A 24,557-nucleotide genomic window follows, 5' to 3' on the forward strand; every position below is an offset into this window, starting at 1 on the left:
GCGGACATGGCACTGCTCATCAAACCACGCTGAGGCAGCGTCCCACATGCCACAACTAGAAGAACCCACAACGAAGAATATACAACTATGTACCGGGGGGCTTTGGGGAGAAAGAGGAAAAAAAAAAATAAAATCAAGAATAAATCAAAAGATACGTGATTTTCCAGGAATATTACAATTTAGATTTTAGTATTTTGAAGTCGATTAATAAATTTAGCTAACATTTATTGAATAGTTACTATGTGCCAGCACTGGACTCTGTGCTGTTTTGTGAAGGCTCTGTCTGGAACCAGTCCGTTAGGGGAGTTACTTCTCTGTGCTACAGTTTCCTCATAGGTTTCTTGTATTAATAGAGTTGGTATATGCAACATACTTAGAATGACACTGGCATGTAGAAAGCGTTTAATAAATGTTTGGTGCTCTTTTTTTTTTTATCACTTATCTGTGGTGGAAATAATATGGAGATTATTATAAGCAACTGAGAAATCAGTCTTACTGACTTACTGCAGTCAGGGATTTATGAGATTTACTACTTTTTCTCCCCCCTGAAAAACCAACTTTTGGTTTATTGGCTCTGTTGTATATTTTTTCGTACATTATTAATTTTTGCTCTATATTATTTCCTTCCTTTGGAATTAATTTGCTGTTCTTTCTCTTATGAACTTTCAGTGACTATTCACATCATTCATGTTTAGGCTTTCTCCTAATATAATGTGAATGTAAGGTTATAGATTTCCTTCTAAGCAATGTATTAGCTGGATCCCGTAAGTTTTAGTGTCGTATTTTCACTACCATTTGGTTCAAAATATTTTCTGGGGGCCAGCAGCGTAGTGGTTAAGTTTGTCTGTTCCACTTCAGCGGGCTGAGGTTCACAGGTTCGGATTCTGGGTGTGGACCTAGCACCACTCGTCAAGCCATGCTATGGCGGTGTCCCACATCAAATGGAGGAAGATTGGCGACAGATGTTAGCTCAGGGCCAATCCTCCTCACACACACACAAAAATACATTTCTAATTTCCAGTGTAATTTTTTTCTTTTACCCTTGGGTTATTTAAAAGTGTATTGCCAGATTTCCAAACATTCTTTAAGTGGGGGATTCTATTTTTTTCTTTTCTTTATTTTTTGCTTCATTCTACTGTGGTTTGAGAAAATTTGATTTTTCAGTCTTCTGAAATTTGTTGAGACTTTGTTTATGCATACTAGATGGTCATTTTTGGTTCCAAGTGAACTTCAAAAAAGAAATGTGATATCTGTTGTTGAGTGTATGTGCTTGACAACTAGGCCAGGTTTGTTAGTGTGGTTCAGTTTTTCTTTATCCTTACTGCTTTTTCTTCTCTGCTAGTTCTATCAGATACAGAAAGAACAATTTTTAAAAATTTCCCGTTATAATTTGCCTAATTCCCTTGTCCTAACAATTTTGCTTTATATATTTTGGAGCCACATGATTAGATGCATATAAATGTGAATTGTATTATTTACACCTTTACTTCTAGTAATAATGTTTCTCTAGGTCTTCTTTATTTGATATTACTGTAGCTAAAATAGCTTTATTTGGTTAGTGGTTTGTAAGGATTATCTTCTTTCATCCTTACCATTTCAACCTTTCTGTTTATATTTAAGGGGAAATTTTTTAATAGCATATATTGACATTTTTACACAATGTAGAAATCATCATGTTTTAATTGTAGTATTTAGTCTGTTTGTATTTAATGTACCTACTGATATATTTGGGTATAAATCTCCTATTTGCTATTATTTATCCTGCCTGTTCTGTATTCTGTATTACCTTCTATTTTGCCTTCTTTTGGATTGAGTATATATTATTATTTAATTTTTCTACCATATTAACTTGTGGTACTTTCTTTTTCTATTCTTTTGGTGGTTACATTAAAGATTAAAACAAGTGTTCTTATTAAAGTTTAACATAAATTAACATGTTAATTTTATTATTCCTTTCCTGACTTAACATACTATTGTTATCTTGTGTTTTTATTAAGCATGATATTACATCTCTCTCGCTCTCTCTCTCTCTTTTTTTTTTTTTTGCTGAGGAAAATTTGCCCTGAACTAAAAGCTGTTGCCAATCTTCCTCTTTTTGCTTGAGGAAGATTCACCCTGAGCTAACATCTGTGCCAGTCTTCCTCTGTTTTGTATGTGGGTCACTACCACAGCATGGCCACCGACAAGTGATGTAGGTCCTGCCCAGGAACCAAACCCAGGCTGCCATAGTGGAGTGTGCCAAACTTAACCACTAGGCCACAGGGCTGGCCCCACATCCTTGTGTTTTATGTAGGTGATACTCATTTAGATGTAGCCATATTTGCTGTTTGTGGCTCTTCATTCCACACTGCAGCACCAAGCTTCCTCTATGACTATTTAGTTCGGGGGTCATAATACTCTAGTGTTTTCTCTAGTGTGGATCTTACTACAGATGAATTCTCCCAGGTTTGTTGATTTGTTTTGTTTTTTCTTTTGTCTGAAAATTTCTTTATTTTACCTCAATTTTGGAAGATATTTCTTCTGGTTGTGGAATTAGAAGTTGGCAGTTATTTCCTTTCAGCAATTTTAAGCTATCATTGTATCGTTTTGGTAGAAAGTTGTGTCAGTCTTATTGTTACTATTTTGAACATGTCATTTTTAATTTTTAAGCTTTTAAACCTGACAAATGTAACTCAAATACAGAAAACTGCATGAAATATATGTTGCTGGATGATTTTTTCTGAGCATTCTTTTAGCCACCACCCCATCAGAAGATAGACTCTCGCCAGTCATCCCAGTAGCCCTCCATGTAATCCTCTCTCGTCCATAAGAGCAGTCCAGTATCCTGATTGTTACAGAAATTATTTCCTTACTTTTTGTTATGATATTATCCGCCAAGTGAGCATTTTTTTCTTTTTTAAACGATTATATTTACCTTTTAATTTTCTGTTGGTCTGTAGGCTAATTCTCCATCTCTCTTTTACTCTGCCACTATATTTTTGTCTTGCATATTTTGTTTATTGGAAGCATTGGGTCATTTGTCCTGCTGAGTTTCCCACAGGGTTTTGCTGATGCCATTCCTGTGGGGTAGTTAAGCATGTTCCTTTGTCTGCAGTCTTTCATTTAAATTGGTAGTGGGGTCTAGAGGTTTAATCAGATTCAGTTTTTATTTTCAAGAGTTATGCTGTGTCTTTCATCAGCAGGCAATAATGCCTGATTCATTCATTCATATTCTCAATCTCTCTCTCTTTCTCCCTCTCATGGTAGCAATTCCAATTCCAAGATGCATTAAATAGGAGTTGCAAAACTGGTACTATTCCAACTGTTTCATCCATTCTCCATTTATTTGCTGGAATACTTCTAAAAAGAGAAACTTTGCTTCGTCTGTTTGGTTACTCAATGGCACCATCCATAGTTGAAAAACAAAATAAATGATTCCTTTACTTTCTTTTCCAGTTTTTGTAATAAAGGTTTTTGTCCTTTAACATCCTACAAAGGTGACCAATTGGTTTTTTAATTAATTAATTTATTTTTAAATCATTGTGGACTCGTGGATGTGAATATATTTCGTGTGTTTTGATGTATTTCAGCTATTATCCTTATTGGTGCTTAGCTGAGCCCCACTTTGCCCGATGGGAAACTCCTCACATTGGCTTCCACGTCTTTGATGTAAGCCTGGTGGGCTTTAACACTTCTAGGCTTATCTTGCACATTCCCTCACCCAAATTTGAAACCAGCCTTTTCTCTAAGAAATTCTGGTTTGTTTTCCTGGGAAGTTATGTTTTCAGAACAAAATCTGTGTACTAGTGATGCTCATGCTACAGGGTTGGTCATTGTTTTTTTAGGTCTTTTCAATGGACAGAACTAGCAAAGTTGTATTTTAAAACATAAGGAGGCTGACCCTGTGGCCGAGTGGTTGAGTTCGCACACTCCACTTCAACAGCCTGGGGTTTGCCAGTTCAGATCCTGGGCACGGACCTAGCACCACTCATCAAGCCATGCTGTGGCAGCATCCCACGTACAAGAACTAGGTAGGGTGGCCTGGTGGCGCAGCGGTTAAGTTCGCACGTTATGCTTCAGTGGCCCAGGGTTCACCGGTTCGGATCCCAGGTACGAACATGGCACCGCTTGGCAAGCCATGCTGTGGTAGGCATCCCACATATAAAGTAGAGAAAGATGGGCATGGATGTTAGCTCAGGGCCAGTCTTACTCAGCAAAAAGAGGATTGGCAGCAGTTAGCTCAGGGTTAATCTTCCTCAAAAAAAAAAAAGAACTAGAATGACTTACAACTAGAATATACGACTATGTACTGGGGCTTTGAGGAGGAGAAAAAAAAGAGGGAGATTGGCAATAGACGTTAGCTCAGGGCCAATCCTCCTCACCAAAAACAAAAACAAAAAAACCCATAAAATACCTTATGTATTCAATTCAAAATTAGGATCACAGGGTTTTTATCCTAACTACTTATAGCTTTTGTATATCTTCTTTTTCCCACATCAAGAGTCTCAATTCTCAAGGGGCACCAGAGATGATAAAGTTGGAATGTAACCCAAGTCTTCATTTCCTTTGTCAACAAAATACTCTCAGGACAAAAATAGCCAACTATCACCAAAGTATGGTTACTGAACAGTTAAAAATTTTTTTACATGTGCCTTCCACATTTTTTCCTCTTCCACTTTTTCACAATTGTGCTCATCTACATTTTCAGGGAATATACCATTATATACTATACTCTCTCTTTTATGTCCTTTGTTTAGAGTTAGTTCTGCATGTAAACACTCAATGTTCTCCATTTTGTATCAGTGTCTTCTCCAGTCGTTTTGGTGTCTGAAGCTCTCTCCCTAGTAGACCTAAGGAAAGGCTCACGGATGAATATTTCCTCAGTTGCATGACAATGACATTTTGTCTGTAGCCCTTATGCCAGAAAGTTAGTTTGGCTGCATATAAAAATTCTTGGCTTACATTTTCTTTACTTTGAATGTTACTTGATTGTCTCTGACACAGAATGTCACTGTCAAAATCTGCTTAAAATACAATTTTCTTTCCCTTGTAAGTGACTTGGTCATTTAGCCTGGAAATTCAAATGTGTGTGTTTTTTTCTTCATCTTTAAAGTTCAATAACAATACGAGAATACATTCTGGTGTTAATTATTCTGGATTATTTTTTTCCATGTACCATGTGTGCCTTTCATTATGTTTTCAATTTTTTTGTGAACATTTTCTTGAATTGTAACTTTTAGTATTCTGTTCCCCTTGTGTTTGATTTCTTTTCTTTTTTCTTTTTTAGGAACTCCTGTTATACGTATGTTGGATCTTATTTGCACGTGATAATGTATTTTTCTCTGTCTCTCAAATTGTTTTCATGTCCTCATTTCTCTTAAAATCAGATATTTTTCTGCTTTTTATCATTTTCTCTTATGACATTATCTCCTGTGATTGTTTATGCACTTTTACATTCCTTCTATGTTTCTTTTCTCAAATTATTTTTCTTTAATTTTTGATTTTTCTGATTATTGTCTCATTTAAAAAAATTTTTCTGATTTCTTAATCATATCATTTTTCAAGACTTTCAGCTTTTTTCTTTTATTCCTAGGGTATAGTAGACCTCTTAGATGGCTGCCAGTGATTCTTGCCTACTAGTATTCTCACCCCTGTGTGGTTTCCTCCCTCCATACACGAGTAGGGCTGATCTGCGTAAACAATACACTATTGCAGAAATTACAGGGTGTGACTTCCAAGGCTAGATCTTAAAAGCTGTTGAAGCTTCCATCTTGTTCTCTTGTAAGATCACTTACTCTTGGGGAGTCAGTTGTCAGATCGTGAGGACGTAGATAACTTAATACGTTTTCAGTCTGTTTTGTGAGCACATCTTTTCTGGCGTGCTTTCTTTGAGGGTTCCTTATTTGGTCTTTCTTTCTCTTAAAACTTTTTATGAAATTTAATCCATTTATGATGATTATTTTTTTGTGAAATTCTTTTTTCCCAAACTTTGAGAAGGGATATATGATTTAGATTCATTTTTCTAAATTTGTAGGTTGAGAGCTCTTTTTTTCTGTTTTTGTCACTTGTTCTGAAATATGGCAGCTTAGTTTCTGAGATTTCCTGGCTTTCTTTCTCTTCTCAACTTTTATATAGAATTTTTCCTTCCTTGATTTTATTTCCCTGCTCAATTTGGATTCTTCTCCCAAATATTTTTACTCAGTGTAAAGTTTTATTTTGGGAGGCATGTTTTGATAGTTAATGGGTCCCAGACTGCTTTAGCTCCTTCAGAATTTACTGCATACTGTTTGTACTCATCACTATGCATGTGGGACAGCCTCTTCCAATTTCAGTTGCTGTTCTTGAGTTGGCCCACTGAGGTTTTGAGTGAATCCTTTTGTTATTTTGAGGTTATTCAGTTTATCAGATACCTTAATGCTTTCCTCTGATTTCTCTTCCAGAGATGCTGTTACCAACTGTCTATTGTAGCTACTGGTGGTTTATTCCTAACTCCTCCTATTTTTGAGTTCATGGGAATATCTTGTCGCTTAATTTTCTTGCAAGTGTTTTCTGTGGCTTTTTTAGTACTGCTATTATAGGTACTTTAAAAAAAAGCTTCCTTTCGGTATAACACACTTAAATCCTCAGTTGTACAGCACAGTGAATTGACAAAGCGAACCCATGTGTGGACAGCATCTGGGTTGAGACATATTTTCCACATCCCAGAAGTGTCTCTGGTGCCTTTTCAGTCACTCTGCTCCCCACTATTCTAATATCTAACAACATATAAATTAGTTTTGTATGTTTTTTGAACATTTCACAAATGGAATCATACAATATTTATTATTTTGTATCTGGTCTCTTTGGCTGTTCATTATGTTTTTGACATCCATGTGCTTCATTTTTATTGCTATATAGCAAGAGTCAGCAAACTATGGCCACAGGCAAATTCTAGACTTTTAAGTTTTAAATAATTTTTTATTGGTACATGGGTAGGCTCATTTATTTGTTTGTAGGTTAGCTATGTTTGTTCTCAAGCTACAAGAGCAGAGATGAGTAATTGCAACAGAGACCATGTAACCTGTGTTGACACAAAATAATGAATAGCCGTTCTGTAGATGAGAGATAAGGTGAGTTTTAGTTGAACCCAAACTGAGGATTATTACCCATCCAGGAAGGCCTTTTCCAGAAAGAAAGAAAGCATTCCAGAGAAGCATGGTTTTCAGGACAGTCTTATACCTTTTTGGAACAAAGAAAATACATTAAACATGCCCATGATACATATTCATCAAAGTTTCAAAGAGGTGTTCAGTTATAAATTAGCAGATCAACAGGACCCTAATGTTGGAAAATGGACTAATTTGGGGCAGGGTTACCGTAGGGTGTTCCTAATAGGGCGTGAGAAGGGAAGTATGCTTTCTTATCTTAGGATAGTGCCTTCTTTACTTCAATGGTTAAAGCAGACGTACAATGTTTGTCTGATAGGCTGTAAGTTAGGCTTCTTTAGTTCAAGCTGAGTCAGTTTTGAACCCGAATAGTTACCCCATGTACCTCAATATGTGAAAATCTATTGTCACTTGCAAAGCTGAGCTTACATACTATCTGGCCCTTCACAAGAATCATTTGCCAAACCCTGCTTTATAGTATTACAATAAGAGTACCATAATTTATCAGCTTATTTTGCTTTTTATTTGGGGCTGATACTAATAGTGCTGTTATCAACATTACTGTATATGTTCTCTGATGAACATACGTATGTATCCCTGTTGGATATATACCTAAACTGGAGTTGCTGGGGCATAAGGAATGTGTGTATTCTTCTGTAGAAGATACTGCCAAAGAGTTTTTCCAAGTGTTCCAGCATCGGTGGATTGAGAGTTCTTATTTCTCCACACCCTTGCTGACACATTATATTTTCTGTTTGTTTTTTTATTGTAGTTATTCCAGAGGGTATCAATTGATAACGTTTTATGGTTTTACTTTGCATATTTTGAAACTATGTTATTGGGTGAATACAGGTTTAGATTACGTTTTTATTCTGGTTGATTGACCTATTTATCATTGTGAAATGTCTTTATTTCTAAGAAAGCTTCTTGCCTTCAAATATAATTTTTCTGACATTGTTATGGCCATACCAGCTTTCTTTTGGTTAATGTTGATTGGTATTCTTTATCCTTGTACGTTCACCCTTTTTATGTCCTTGTATTAAGGTATGTGTGGTATATAGTTGGATTTTGTATTATTCACTCTTTCCCTTGCTTTATTTAGTGTAATCGTTTAATTACTGATATTGTTGGGTTTATACCATCTTCTTACTATTTTTCCATCTGACAGATCTGTTTGTTCGGTTTTTTTATCTCCTTCTTGCCTGCTTTGACAATAAGATATTTTTATTCCATTTTTTTTCCTCTTTTAACTTGCAGGGTATATATTTGCTTATTATTCTTTTAATAGCTGCCCTATAACATATATGTATCCTTTATTACAGTCTAATACGTATTAATCTTTTTCTTTTACTAGTTTTCTGATAATGGTAGAATTTTAGAACACTTACACCCCATTTACACCACTTTCCCCTTTAAAATTACTGTTGCCATACATTTTAATTCTACATGTATTTTAGATTCCACAATACACTGATAATATTGATTCATATAGTAATATTCACTTATATTTGTCTATATATTGTTTTGTATAGTAATATTTGTATTTGCCTGTATACTCATCTTTTTGAGTGCTCTTTATTTTTGGATTCTGTTTTCATTTTGGATCATTTCCCATTTGCCTAAAGAATTTCCTTTAGTGTTCTTTGGTGCAGGCTTGCTGTTGGAAATTTTTCTCATTTTTATTTACTTACTATTTATTATTTATTTACATATCTACTAAATCTTTGAAGGACTTTTTCTCACTGGGTATAGATTTCCATGTTGGCAGATGGTTTTCTTCCTGTGCTTTAAAAATGTTATTTCAGGGCTGGCCCAGTGTCGTAGCGGTTAAGTTCGTGTGTTCCACTTTGGTGGCCCAGGGTTCACCATTTCAGATCCCAGGTGCGGACCTGTGTAATGCTTGTCAAGCCATGCTGTGACAGGCATCCCACATATAAAATAGAGGAAGATGGGCACAGATGTTAGTTCAGGGCCACTCTTCCTCAGCAAAAAGAGGAGGATTGGTGGCGGATGTTAGCTCAGGGCTAATCTTCCTCAAAAAGAAAAAGGTTACTTCATTATCTTATAGCTTCCATCATTTCCTTGAGAAGTCTGTGATCAGTTTTACCCTTGCTCCTTTGAAGGTAATGTCCTTTACCTCTGCCTTCTTTTAATATTTACTCTTATCTTTGTCTTTCAAAGTTTTGGTTTTATGTATTAACTCTGCTCAGGATGCTCAGAGGTTGTTGAATCTGTAAATTCATGACTTAAATTATTTTGAAAAATTCTAGCCCAGTATCTCTTCAAATATGCTGTGTGACTGATTCTTTATTCCTTACTTTTTGGGTGTCCAGTTGCATCTGTTATACCTTTTGATTGTCTCCCACAAGTTTCTTGCATTTCTTTCTGTATTTATCATTATGTTTTCTCTTTTATTGTGAACATTTCCTATGAACCTATCTTCTAGTTCATTGATTTGGCTTCTACTGTTTCCAGTGTGCTATTAAACCCATCTATTAAGTTTTTTATTTCAACTATTTAATTTTTAAATGTAAAATTTCTCTTTGATTCATTTTTATAGATGCAAATCTTTTGGAAATCCTCTATCCTTATGTCTGTTTTGTGTAACTTTTCATCTTTCTTAAACATATTGATCATAGTTACTTTAAAGTACTTGTCTCTTAACTCCAATACCTAGATTACATTTGTGATCTGCTTCCTTTGTCTTGTTACTCTTGCTTACCAGTCATATTGTCCTGACTCTGTTTACCACTTATTTTGTAATTAATTCTAGATATTATGTTAAAAGAACTTTAGATTTTTCCAGGTGATTATTTCCTCTACTAGACAGGTAGCATCAGGCGCTGATAACTTTGAGTCAAAAGTGACCAAACTGGGTTGAGGCTGTATTGATGTTTTGATAAATCTCAGTTTACCCTAATTAAACTTTAACTAAATCTCAGTTCAGCCCTCTTTTTTGGGCACTAGCCTCTAGTGTTTTCAGGTTAGAGCCTTTTAGGTCTTTATCTTCTCAGTATCAAGAAACTAAGGCAACTTCTGTACTGCTTGTCAGAGATTTTAGGCTTAGTTCCTTACTTTCCACACCAGGAAGCTTCAGAAATTATTCATGTATTTGAGTCCCTTCTAGTCTCTGTTTTTGTGACACCAGTTCTGCATAGTCACCAAGATGTCTGCTGGTTTCTCTGTCCACCGGCACCATCTCTAAGGCCAGTTCCAGATGCTCTCAGAAGTCAGGCACCCTCAGGGAAATGTGGTTGCAATTGGTCAAGTGTCTGTTCACTACTTTTCAGGGCTTTCAGCTCTCACCTTCTGTGTTATCAAAGTCTTTCTTCCTGATGGATATTTGTCTTTTAAGTACCATCTGGTTGTATGGCATGGTTCTTTTATTTTGAGTCGTTTTTGGATTAGTTTGTTGTCCCCAACCTGGCGTAACTTCAGAATTTGGCAAATATCTTGACAAGGACCTTTTATGTGTTTGAGGCTCTTCTAGTCTTCAGTTTTACAACTCTAGTCTGGTATGATTCACAAAAAATTCTGCTGATGCTCAGTCCTCAGAAATAGTCTTTGCCTGAGCCAAGACCAGATTTTTTAGCCTAGCTGGTCCCAGATTGTCAAGTGTCTCCAGTTTAAAAATACTTACAGGTCCTTAAGTGTGAGCACTGCCTCCAGAAGTTTTGCTTTTTGTGTTTTCAGGACCTGTTGCCCTGGTAGATCTTTATCTCTTAAGCACCATGAGACTGTAGGAATATCCACTCTGTTTTCAGATGTATTGGGTTAGTTTTATACACTCTAGTCCCATGCAGTTTCATAAGTCAATAAATGTCATGACTGATAAATTGGCTGTGTATCTAAGGCTTCATAAAACTCCATTTTCATCACTTCACTCTCATATAGTCATCAAAAGCTTCGTTGGTTTCTCTCTATCACAGCAATGACGCTTGTCCTAACTCAAGCCTTGGTTCTCAGCCTCTAGCCCATGCTCAGCATGTGCAAATGCTCTGAGGAAAAATGGAGGTGCAGGTCATCAGTCCACCTCTAAAAGGTTATTGCCTCTGAAATTTTAGTATCTCTAGTTTTCATTGTTTCTGCACCTTTCTAATAGTTTAAAAAATATCAATTATTTTTTCTGGCTTTTCTAGTTTTCAGCCGGAGTATTGGTCTGCCATGAATTATTCCATCTAAACTAAAAACAATTTCTGTATGTTTTTATGAGCGGACTTGCACTTCCGTGTATTTGTTTTTTATTGTCTCCATCACAAACTACCACAAACCTAGTGGCTTAAATTGATTATCTTAAATTTTTATAGACCTGAAGTCTGATATGGATCTCATTGGGCTAAAATCAAGGTCTCAGCAGGGCTGTTTTCTTTTTAGAGTTTCCAGGGGAGGGACCATTTCCCTGCCTTTTCCGCTTCTGATGACCACCCACTTTGGCTTGAGACTGCTTTCCTCCATGTCCAAAGCCAGCAGCATTGCCGTCTCCCTGACCCTTATTCTTAGTCTCATCTCACTCTGTCTGACCACAGCTAGGAAAGGTTTCCCTGTCTTTAAGAACTCATTTGGTTAGATTGGGCCTGCCAAAATAATCCAAGGTAATCTCCCCTTCTCAAGATCCTTAACCTTAATCAAATCTGCAAAATTCTCTACTGCTATGTAAGGTAGCATATTCACTAGTTCTGGGAATTAAGGCATGGACATCTTTAGGAAAAATTATTCTGCCTGCTACACTCTGTCACTAATATCTTCATAGAATTTCCTTCTCTGACTTTTTTTTTTTTTTTGATGAGGATGATTGGCCCTGAGCTAATGTCTGTGCCAGTCTTGCTCTATTTTGTATGTGGGATGCTGCCACCACAGCTTGGCTTGATGAGCGATGTGTAGGTCTGCACTTGGAATCTGAACCTGTGAACCCCGGGCCACTGAAGTGGAGTGTGTGAACTAACCACTACCCCACTGGGCCAGCCCCTCTCTAACAATTTTTATGAGTTTTTTCTTTGTGGTATATTTTCAGCAGTTTAATATTATATACTTAAGGTGTGATTTTCTTTGTATTTATCTGGTTTGGCATCTGTAGTGCTTCTCAGAAAGCACATGTTAGACTTCTCTGTCTGCCATATGTCTCCTAAGATCTTTCATTGTCATTCCTGGATGTTTTCTGAGGAGCAAGTTTTGTATTATGAATATATTCCAATCTGTGACTTGCATGTTTATTTTCTTAGTAAATACCCTTTTGTGAATAGAAGTTCTTAATTTAGTGTAGTCCAGTTGTCCTCTCCCTTTGGTTAGTGCTTTGGTTAGTGCTTTCTTTACCACATGAAGGAAACTTTTAGCTAACAGTGGTTCTGAAGATATTCTTCTATTTTGAAAATCATTTATTAGGTTGCCTTTCACATTAGATCTACCATGCATGTGGATTTGATTTGTGTATATAATGTGAGATTTGGGTCACAGTTTATTTTTTCCCCATATGGTTATGATCCAGCATCTTTTTTCAAATGACCATTCTTTTCCTGACTGCACTTACATGGAGATAGTCCTGGATTCTGTTTTATTCCATTGGGACTGTATATATGTAAGTCTATTTCTGGATTAGCTTCTGTTTCATTGGTTTGTCTAATTTTGTACTAATACCATGCTTTCTCAATTGCTGTAGGTTTATAGTAACTCTTGAAGTCTAATGACATAAGTCTTTCAGCTTTGTTCGTGCTTGCAGATTGCTGTGGCTGTTCTTGATTCTTTGAATTTCCATCTGCATTCCAGAATCCGCTTGTCAGTTTTAAAAAAACTGCTAGGATTTTGATCGGGATTACTTTGAATCTGTGTTTTGATTAGGGGAAAACTAACATCTTATCAATATTGAGTCTTTTAATCTACAAAAATTATGTTTTTTAAAATCTAGATCTTTAATTTCTCACAATTATATCATAGTTTTAATTTTAGGAGTCTCGCACATCTTTCAGTATATTTATCCCTAAATGTTTGATATTGTTATGCTATTATAAATTCTATCTTCTAAAATTCTATCTTCTATTTGTTCTTGGCGTGATGACTATAATCGACTTTTGTACTGTGACCTTGTATCCACTGACTTCCTTATGTTCACATATTAATGTTAATAGATGGTAGTTTTGGGATATTTATATATATAATAATATAACCTGAAAATAATGATATTTTTATTTCTCCCTCTTTAATCTTTATTTTATTTCTTTTTCATGGCTTATTACACTAGGGATTCCAAAACAATATGAAACAGAAGCGATGATAGAGGGCATTCCTGTCTTGTTCACCATCCAAAGAGGAAAGCTTTTTATAATGTAACATTAAGTATGATGCTTACTGTAGGTGTTTTATGGGTATTTTTTGTCAGATTACAGAAGTTTCTTCTTTTCCTTATTTAAGTTTTTAAAAATTTTTTATTATAAATGTATGAGTTTTATCACATTGCATCTGTTGAGGTGATTATGTGCACTTTCTCCTTATTTTAATATGAATTACTTACCTGATTTTCAAGGGTGAAACCCTGCTTGCATGCTTGGAACAAAACTTTTGGTCATAATTTAAAATATTTATATATCACTGGTTTCAATTTGCCAATATTTTACCTAGGATTTTTGCACCTAAGTTAATGACAGTGATTGGTCTGTAAGTTCCCTTTCTTGTAGTGTCCCCTTCAAGTGTTGGCTGGCCTCATAAAAAAGAGTTGGGAAATATCCCCAAGATTCTGTGGAAGAGTTTGTGTAAGATTATTTATCTCTTAAATCTTCTAAATAATCCCATCTTTGTGAGAAAGTTTTGAATAATGGGTTTAATTTGCTAATTTTATTTCATTGTGGCCAGATAGCATACTTTGTGTGATTTCATTCCTTTTAAATTTATTGAGACTCATTTTATGGTCTAACATGTGGTCTCTCCTGGAGAATGTTCCTTGTGTACTTTAGAAGAATGTATTTTCTGCTGTCGTCTGGTAGAGTGTTGTATAGATGTCTGTTAGGTCTACTTGGTTTACCGTGTTGTTCAAGTCTTCTGCTTCCTTGCTGATCTTCCGTCTGATTGTTCTCTCTGTCGTTAAAGTGAAGTGTTGAAGTCTCCAGCTAATATGCTGCAGGAATTTCTCGTGCTCGTGCTGTATTAGTCAGGGTTCTCCAGAGAAACAGAAGCACAGGAGCAACAGGATGTATATGTGTATGTGTGTGGAGAGAGAGAGAAATTTTAAAGCTCACCCCATTGTGGAGGCTGGATGAGTCCAAACTCTGATAGGCTAGGCTAGCAGGCTAGATACTGAGGGAAGAGTTACAGTTCTAATCCAAAAGCAGTCTGCTGGCAGAATTCCTTCTTCCTTGGGAAAGGTCAGTCTTTGTTCTGTTAAGGCTAAGGCCTTCAACGGACTGGATGAGGCCCACCCACATTGAGGAGGGAGAACTGCTTTACTCAAAATCTATCAAATTAAATGTTAATCTCATCCATAAAAGCCTCACAGAAACATCCAGAATAATGTTTAGCCAAATATCTGGGCACCATGGCTGAGCCAAGGTGACACATAAAATTAACCATCACACTTGCTTTTTCACACTACACCTCCAACAATTTGTCAAAATTACCATTTAAGTGTTCTTCCCTTTAGACTTTCTTTTTTTTTTTTAACTTGATGTTTTTTCTTGGTGTTATTTTGTGTTTTTTTTTGAAGATTGGCACCTGAGCTAACATCTGTTGCCAATCTTCTTTCTTTTCTTCTTCTTCTCCCCAAAGCTCCCCAGTACATAGTTGTATATTCTAGTTGTAGGTCTTTCTGGTTGTGCTATGCAGGACACCACCTCAGCATGGCTTGATGAGCCATGCTGTGTCCACACACAGGATCCAAACCAGTGAAACCCTAGGCCACCGAAGAGGAGTGCGCGAACCTAACCATTCGGCCATGGGGCTGGCCCCCTAGACTTTCTTACATGTGTAATATAAACCAGGTTATAGAATTAGAAAAACCTGAGTTCAAGGCCAGCTCTGCAACTTCTTATCTTTGTGACTTTGAGCAACTCTACCTAAATTTTCTCTAGGTTATGAGTTAGGAAAATAAAGCCATTAGGTTTAAGTGATTTGTCCAGGGTAATAATGCAAATTAGAACTAGTGATCAAATTCTATTTGAATTCTTGTCCTTGTACACAACTGATTATAAATAATGTTTCGAATTTGATAGCAATGAAACACATCTTACAGTTATTTTAACTATACATGAGAATTTCATTTGAGAATGACAGATGCATGTTTTCCTTAAATATGACGTAATTAGTGAGATCACTGCATTTGTCTTAGACTATTTAACCACTTTTGTCCTAAAATTTCCAATTAGCAAGCATGAGTGGATACCTTTTATTTCTTTGTCCCAGGCATATTCTAAGTGTGATGTCAGTTACATGTGTAAAGTAGTGATCACTGATGAAGGGAATCTCGAGAGAACATCCAGCTTACTGCCAGTTTTAGGGAAGGGGAACCCAGAGCTGCTTTTAATAATGTTTCATTTTCTTAATGACTTTTGCTGAAAGAAAGACATTTCTTCATGGAAATCCTGAAAGTTTCTTCCAGGCTATATTATTTCAGAATACCCTCACTAAAAAAAATAACTAGATATCAGCCAAAAGAGTTTGAGCCTAATTTGCATGGAGGAGAATAATACAATGGCTTGGGATGGAGGGTTTGGTTTCATAGTCCAGCTTATTTGCATTCTAGGAGGCAGTATAATGTAAATCAGGTTAGATCTGGGTTTAAAGTCCAGCTCTTCCATTTAATAACTTGTGTCTTTGGACAAATTATTAATTTTTCAGTACCTTTTTCATAAGGTTGAGGGCTTAAAAGGTACCTAACTCAGTCCTAGATATCTTGAAGGATCTCAACAAATGTTGGTGTCATCCATCTTTTTCTGTATTTACATGTGGGCAAATGGGAATGTTGGTGAGGAATAAGAGGGGACTCTCTTCTCCGTGCCCCAGGAATGTATTTGCTGGCACTAACAAGAATGATACATCTCTTCAAATGCTTGCTTTACCCATAGTTAATAGCTTATAATAAGGTGTGATGTTTCTTGCTTTGCTTATATAACTTGACCTTAAAAAAAAAGATTATACAAGGACTCTTATTAGAGATATGTGTTTTGAATATATACAAAATGTCACAAAATATACTCTTAAAATTTGAAAGGAGTAACCATGAAGGTCATCTAGTCCTTTTTTTTTTTTATCTCAGGGCAGAATTCCCCTCCATGACATCCTTGACCTGGATGGGTATCCATGCTCTGCATGAATAGTTTTAGTGATTGTGATCTTACTCCCTCTTAAGACAGCCATTTTGTTTTTGGAATGCTCCGTTAATTAGACAGTTCCTCCTTACTTTGTCCTTTACTGTGTTTCCTAATAATTCCACCCTTTGACCCATTCTACCCATAAAGCTTCATAGAACAAACAAAGCTTGTTCCACATGGGTGCAGGAACCATGTCTTAGTCATCTGCTGTCCTCAGAGTCTAGGATAGAAGGACGCCACTCAAAATAGGGATTTTACTTAGTGAATAATTGAGGTTCAGATTTTCGTAAAGGTACTTTTATATATTTTTTCTTATATAAACTTTTAAAATTTAGTCAACATTTTTTTATTACTCCTGGTCAAAAATTAATCTTTTTCAACTGTATTGACAAAATCAAACAAGGAATGTTGATTTATGTTTATGTCTTATATCACTTAAAAATATAGATATAATTTAAAATATATAAAATATAGATGTAAAATATAGATAGAATTTTAAAAGTCATCATTTCCATCTCTTTCATTCAGTTCTTCTTGTAACATAATTCTGAAGATTGAAAACATATTACGTTGTTTTTTATTTCTTACACTTTCTTTTGTAGAGTCTTTTGCACTCGTCACAGGCAGTTACCTTTTCTGAGATGTTAATATAGTAAATGCCCCACTTCATTGACTTATCAGACTGGACAAAAATAAGCAGCATCGTGCTATATGCTATTTAAGGAAAAGATATAAACTTAATAATAAGGAAAGGTTGAAAATAAAAGGACAAATATATACCATCCAAGCAATAACTAAAAGAAAGCTATAGTAGCTATATTAATAGTAAACAAAAAAAGTTAAGGGAAAAAGCATTTATAGAAATAAACAGCGTTACTTCATAATGGTAAAAGACTTCAGTTCACCTAAAAGCTATAGTAATTATAAATATTCACATTTTCTGTGATTTTTAAATTTGCTTAACTATCAGTTGCTTACATTTTTTGACTGAATGCTCTGCTCTCTTCCAAGTCTCATGCTATCAGCAAATTTATTAAATCATTTTTCTTCATAATTTTTTGTTCAGCTAATTTCTTATATAAAGTGAACAAACCCCTTATTAATACTAATCCTTACAGCAATCTACTTGAGCTTACTAGTTCCTTTTGTTAGTTCTCTTTATTTCTGTTCTTGTTTGACAAAGTAACAAGGGCACTGACTAGTAGTTGAGAAAGATATATGATACTAAATTCTATAAAAATTACCAAACATGAGAACATAATTACTGTGAATGATATAGTTTACAAAGCTGTGTCTTTGGAATCCTACTTCCTGTGCCCTTGAATGTGTCTGTTAGAAATTAAGGACAGGCTGCCCATAGAAGGAGGAGCAGCCATGTACTTTGATTCCAGCTACTGTGCCTTTCATTTTTGCCTCTTGTGGCTTGTTATTGTGTTTTGGCTTGTGAGTGATAAGTCTCAGTCATTTCCTTTCTAAGTCATAGGTACATGTGAGAATGCTTACATCTACATAGTTTTCCCAAATACTTATTCTTCAGAGTGCAGGTACAATATTTTAGGAGTTCACCAACAGTGTGTATGACATTACTATACATCTTACTACATACCGTGACACAGTGTTCATTTCTGTTCATTCGTTGATACAGGCAGGAAATATCTACTGGGTGTCTAGTCTTTGATAAGCAGTATTAGCAAAAATATTATAAGACTATATTAGTTTTATTGAACAGAATAATAAATCCTCACTTACCTTTCTATTTCCTAAGAAATCCAAGCATTTAATTCAATTTCTTATAATGGAGGAGAGGGAGAGCATTTCCCAAAGAAACATAGGCATCATTTTAATTATAAATTCAATTAATGGAAATCTTTAAATTTTGCAGGATGAGAGAGACCCAGAGAAAGAAGACGAACTAGAACTGAAGAGAGGTCTTTTCTACAGAGACTCTGCCTATGACAGTGACCCAGAGTACAGGTAAGAGCTTGATTAATTCAGTGTATAGAGATCTTTCTCCTAGTTGGTATAAAGATAACCTACTTTTTAATCTGCTGGATTTGTGGGAAATTTAAACTCAGACTAATAATTATTTCTTTGTAATTATTTTTAACTATATAAAATCCTATTAAAATATTTTCATGTTTATATTACTGAAACTTATCAATGAAAAGAAATATAGTCAACTAATGGTGAGGCCTTTCATCCTACTTCATGGTAGGTAATGCCTACCCTACAAATCCACATATCCAGGGCTTACTTCAAGATGTATTTATTCTCATCCAAACAACAATTTCCATAATTTTAGACCATGAATAAACGTTTTTTAATAACACAAGAGAAATTCTGTTCTTTTAGTCTAAGATTTCAGAAATTTAGTAATAATAAAATTTTTACAAGATTATACTAGCAAATCTCATGAAAACTTTTGAAAGCTCTGTGTCAATTGCCACAAAATATGGTATTAAAAAATGAATGTAAATTATGAGTTTATATAACTAAAGTTTCTCTAAATTCTTTGATGCTATACCACTGATTGCCATAATGCTTCCACCTTCCTGAGTTTCCTGAGAAACAAGTATAAGAAAAAAGCTCCAGATAACAGACTATGTTTTATTGCTAACTGGGGTTTTGGACTGAAATCTCTGATCTTTACCCTGGTAAGCTAGACTAGACATTCTACCAACATGCGAGGACTTGTCCTTTTGCCCCTTACACAGGGTGTAAGTGTGAACTCCCTTCCCAAAGTTACTGCTTTCCAACCAAGAGGCAACCTGGGCCTCTCCTCAAGGTAAGCAGTATATTATAGGTGAGTTTGAAGCAGAAGCAATCCAAACAGGAAAAGAAAGGTCCAAGAAAGTGCACACCTTGAGGAAGAAGGATTTTTACCCTTTATAGTTCTTACTTAAAGCTCTGTTCCCTAGATTGCTACTATATGGATTAGCATCCCAATTTTGGGTTCTTAATCCATATAATTAATTCTGATTTGAGTGAGACGTGAGTAGGGCTGATAAAGGAAAGGGTCTGATTTTCAAACTTTTTATGCATGGTAATTACTTGGTTGCTTCTTAAAAATATAGATTTCTACCCCCATAGATTCTGCTTTCTTACATAAAAGGGTGAGACCTAGAAATCTGCCTTTTAAGAATTATCATGGATGATTCTAATGCAGGTAGTGTTTATGAAAAGCATTGGTCTCTGTTTGAAGTTTGCAGTGAATCTCAGTATTGGTTCTTCTTCCAGTTCATCGAGTAATGTTAATGGCTAAGCTTTTGTTTTGATACCTCTCAAGTGAGAGAGTTAAGCAGAGTATCAGGAAAGTTCTGCTTACACATTTTGAGATTACTTTATAATCCTTGCCACTTCTCTTATGTAAATACTTGGACCAAGTAGGACAGAGTGGTCAGTCCTTCAAGACCTTTCATAAGAGCCCCTTTGATATTAGCTCCAGAAGCTACTGAAATGATCAGGATGCTATTTTAGTTTTATCCCCAAGTCTTATTATGTACTAGGCAAAGAAGTCACTCCCATTCTACTTTCCATCCCAGAGGTGAGAGAACTCACACTCAAAGTAATCACTCACTTCCTTGCTTTAAGGCTTCCATCAGCAGAAGTCAAGAGAGAGCTTGGGCTCTTGACTTAATATCACCCCTCTGCGGATGCCTATTGACACAGGGGTCAAGAGGAAGTCTTCATAGACTTCTGGAATGGCTGAATGAGGAGCTCAGCAAATCCTCAAAAGCAGCAACAAAACTAGACAGAATTGTCAAAAACAATTTAAGGACTCTGGAAAATGACCCAAGGCATATAACAAATTGAGAAGTGTTTATCAAGAAAATCTACTGAACATCAATAAGAGCAGTAGGAGTCTGTGGCATTTTGCCTAGAGCTCCCAACCCCATCCTCCATCCCCCGTATCCTTGGCACAAAAGTTCTACTGGGGCAGTCATGCTGAAAAACTGGCAGCTCTGCTGCCAGAGGGGACTGCCTTTATATGAAGCAGAGCGTGGGAAATTCCATGTGCAGGGGGATTAATGGAAACAATAATGATCCCACTGGCAAACGATAAGGGAAGGCTTGAGGTATAACTGCTTGTTGGGGCAGACAACAAAAATCAGGGACAGTATAGCCAAAGTTGGCCTTGATACAAGTTCTACTTATCCTTGATAGTCTAGAATGTTATGTGTATGCATAGAGCTGAAAATATGTTCAGGAACAACTGGAGAGAGTCTTAGGGGGCCACTAGTCCATGGCTGAATGTGAGGCCTTGTGAATGCAGAAAGTAGAATCCAGGGCAGACTTATAAACTAGATGAACTTTGGGGCTGGCCCCGTGGCCGAGCGGTTAAGTTCGCGCGCTCCGCTGCAAGCGACCCAGTGTTTCGTTGGTTCGAATCCTGGGTGCAGACATGGCACTGCTCATCAAACCACGCTGAGGCAGTGTCCCACATGCCACAACTAGAAGGACCCACAACGAAGAATATACAACTATGTACCCGGGGGCTTTGGGGAGAAAAAGGGAAAAAAAAAAAAAACTGGATGAACTTTGAGTATATTCCCCAAGCCACACACAGATCCATTGGCAAAACGTGGAAGCCTTATAGGCTTATTGACTCAGACCAACCATTTGCTGGCCACAAAGCTGTACTGACCCAGGGCAGCACCCAGGAGGCTAGGCTTAAAAATAGAAGTAATAATTCAAAAAAAGGAAGAAGAACAAGAGATACCACAACTACACGGTGCAAGGGAAACAGACTCCACAGCATCAGTCCAGGGAAGTCACTAAACAAATAATCAAAAACAACAACTCTGTTAAGGAGGTCAGAATCTGGAGTTGCTGCCATTTTTATCTTAAATGTCATTTTCGACAAAAAATTATGAAACATGCAAAGAAACAGGAAAGTGTGACCCATGCACATAAAAAATGAGTTACTAGAAACTGTCTCTGAGGAGGCCCAGATATTGGGTTTAGCAGCTATGTTCAACGACTAAAGGAAACCATGTTTACAGAATTAAAGGGAAGTATAATGACAGTGACTCATCAAGTAGAGAATATTAAGAAAGAGGTAGAAATTATTTCTTTCATGTTTTTCTCAGCAAAAATTATGCCCAAGACTCAGTACTTCATCTTATGATCTAGATGTACATTGCATTTATCAGCTGTGATTGTTTAAGCTTTAGTGATAACTGACTTTAGGAATAAAAAATGTTTATTATTTTATTTAACTGGGTAAAACATGAAAATGCTCTGAAGTATTCTGGCTATACTCCACATTAGGTCAGTTTTACGTCTGTTTCTTTTTACTGGGTGTCTGGTAGGGGATTCAGAAAAGCACAATGAAAACCAATGGGATGTTCTCTATGGAGATGATAATTATATTAAGTTCAAACTGAATTAGTGAAACCAGAGGGATGACTTAAAATATCAGTTTAAAATACTATTTTTGTGTTTTTACGTAAAGACCACTTGTCCCCTTTACCAAGACATATACTAAAAATAATATTTGTGGTTAAGGAGACTTTAGAGTGATCCTAATTCAATCTCCCACTCTTGGTAGAAATCCCTTCTGTGTCTTCCCATTGTGGGCTCCTTATTCTGTCCAGGGTAAAATTCTCTACTTGGCTCTTAACAGTTAAATCTTACTTCATTGTTGCCTTTTCAGACATAGCTGGTATTTCATGATATTCCAGACGGTTTCATGCCTTGGTTCTGTTAGAATAAGGTGCCTAGAATAACCCCTGTCTTCTCGCTTATCTAGTGAAGGCCTACTCATTCTGTAGGACTAAGCTCAAGTTATTCCCTCATCTGAAATACCTTTCACAACCTCAACAGACTGTTAGGCATTTTCTCCTTTATGCTGCCACTCCCTCTCATATGTATAATTTCACTTAGCAATATTTATCTTACAATAACTATTTTATTGTACATCTGTCTTGTCTTCTTGTAAGTGTGAGCCCCTTGAAGTCATAGATGTTTTACTTTGTTTTTTATTGCCCATTAAGGTCTCTGACATGTATCAGGAGCTCAATTTAAAAAAATAGTTTAAATATTGAAATTGAGTTCTTTATTAATAACGATCAGTTTCATTGGTGAAACTCTAAGACATTACTTAAGTAAACTCATTTTATGATTGTGATATTTAATAACATTTCTAGTTAAGGGATCAACAGTGGAATTAATGATGAAAGCTGTTATACCTTATTTCTTGTCAAGGGCTCTTTTCTACACATTCTCACTCAGGGAAAGGAAATAAGTGACCTATAAGTAAACAAAAGAACTAGTCTTCAGTAAATTCATTTGAATAGACTTCTTTTAACGTTTGCTGTATAGTTTCTGGTAATAATAAAAGAAGATAAATGACAACGTGCGATTTTTTTCCCTGTTTTTTTTTTCTTTATGTAGAAAACTAAGCCTTTAATTCAGAGCTTTCTAAAGTGTGGTTCCTAGACCGGCAGCCTCAGCATCACTCTGGGACTTGTTAGAAGTCCAAATTCTTAGCCCCACCTCAGACTTACTGAATCAATAACTCCAGAGGTGAGGCTTGATAATCTGAGTTGTAATAAGCCCGCTAGATGACTCTGATGCGTATTACAGTTTGAGACCTACTGTCAGAATTTATCGGTAAATTTTGATGTCATTAGTGACATTTTATGGCATTTTATCTTTATATGGAAACTTAAAGATACAAAATACTTTCAGATTTTATTAAACCATAATATAACCTCCCCATATCATCTATTCTGAACTCCAAGACTTTGAATGCTTTCCTTTCCTACTATCCATCCATCCATCTGTCCATCCATCCAGTGTCTGCAGAGCATACACCACAACCTTAATACTATTCTCTGTGTTTTGTGAATCAAAGTTTTGCTTGAAAGGAACGTTTATTGAGTATTATGGGAAGGAATTCATCTCTTGTATTATAAAACATCTTTGATTATATTGACTCTTAGAACATAAGTTTAAATTATAGAATATGCATCATCATCTTTTAAAGTCACTTTCAACTCTGGTTCTTTGAGTGCAAATGGCAAAGGGCAATTTTTGTATTTTCATGACCTTTCAATTATTTCTTGGAATTAATATTCTTTGGGTAACATATTCATCTTACCTTCTGATCTTCTTTTCCTTGTCTATCTCCTTATAGATATTTTATCTGAAGACTATATATAGAGTAGTATGTGCTTGGTCTTCATTTGATACTGATATAGAAAACACCCATCAGGGTTTCAACTGAGTTCGCCCTTTTCTAAGCAAAAAACTGATCATGCCCTTTGTGTCCTAGTTCATACTAAGCTGCATAAGACCTTCTCTTCTCTGCATATAGGCTAGGCTTTAAAAAATAAATTTATAATTTATACCTTATCAACACTTAGGATTTGAAACTGTCCAATTCTCAGATATTATCCTGGTCTCTCTCCTTTTTTGTCTTTTTTTCTTAATAGCATTGTCATAATTGTATAGAAGTCTCCCTATTCAAGCAGCAAGAGTAAGTTGCTAAAAACTAGTGAACTGCATTTAATAAAATAACAATATTATCCCCACTTTAAAGATAACCATTTTGTGGTATACAGCCCTGATGCAGTATTTTGTAGAGTGTAGTAGGAACTTACTAAATGCTTTGAATGGATGCATGTTGGAGACAGGGTAAAATAGAGAAGTGTAGTCTTTAAAAGCTTGTTACTATAACAAGACTTTTTAGTGTCACTTACACATTCTAAACTTAATATACCCAGTAATGGAAAATCGAAATTGACTCAATATGTTTCTATTTCATTAATTAGAAAGCCAATGCTTCCATGTCTGGAAGCAAATGTTGTTTTTAGGATTCTGATACTATTTGCTAGCATCTGTCCATGGACCATATCAGGACCTGTTCTGTGTTCACATCTCTGTTTTGTGATTCAGACTTCAAGGCTGAACCAATTCCCAAATTCTCTCCAGAGAACCATAATGCTATTTACTAAATTGAAAAATTTTGCAATTTTAAATAGAAATAAACTCCCTGCCAAATTTTGCAATACCTAAAAGCACTAGAATGTCTATTTTGGCCACTTTAACTGATCTTTACAGAACCTTATCAGGTTCACAGTTGCTCCTAAAAAGCTTTCTGAATTTTATTTATTCACTGCAGGCCACTGAGGTGGTA

At 35.9% G+C, this 24,557-nt stretch overlaps 1 protein-coding gene across 2 annotated transcripts in view; it reads left to right on the forward strand.

Moving 5' to 3' along the window:
* SPATA6 (spermatogenesis associated 6) overlaps window positions 1–24,557 on the forward strand; it is a 122,565-nt gene that overhangs the window by 92,300 nt on the left and 5,708 nt on the right. For both annotated transcript variants that reach the window (XM_046660688.1, XM_046660689.1), the window contains exon 12: window positions 18,297–18,388. In XM_046660688.1, the coding sequence (XP_046516644.1) occupies window positions 18,297–18,388 (92 nt within the window). The remainder of the gene's footprint in view (window positions 1–18,296; window positions 18,389–24,557) is intronic.

Source organism: Equus quagga, chromosome 5 (assembly GCF_021613505.1).
Source record: "Equus quagga isolate Etosha38 chromosome 5, UCLA_HA_Equagga_1.0, whole genome shotgun sequence".
In the NCBI taxonomy this organism is placed as follows: domain Eukaryota; kingdom Metazoa; phylum Chordata; class Mammalia; order Perissodactyla; family Equidae; genus Equus; species Equus quagga.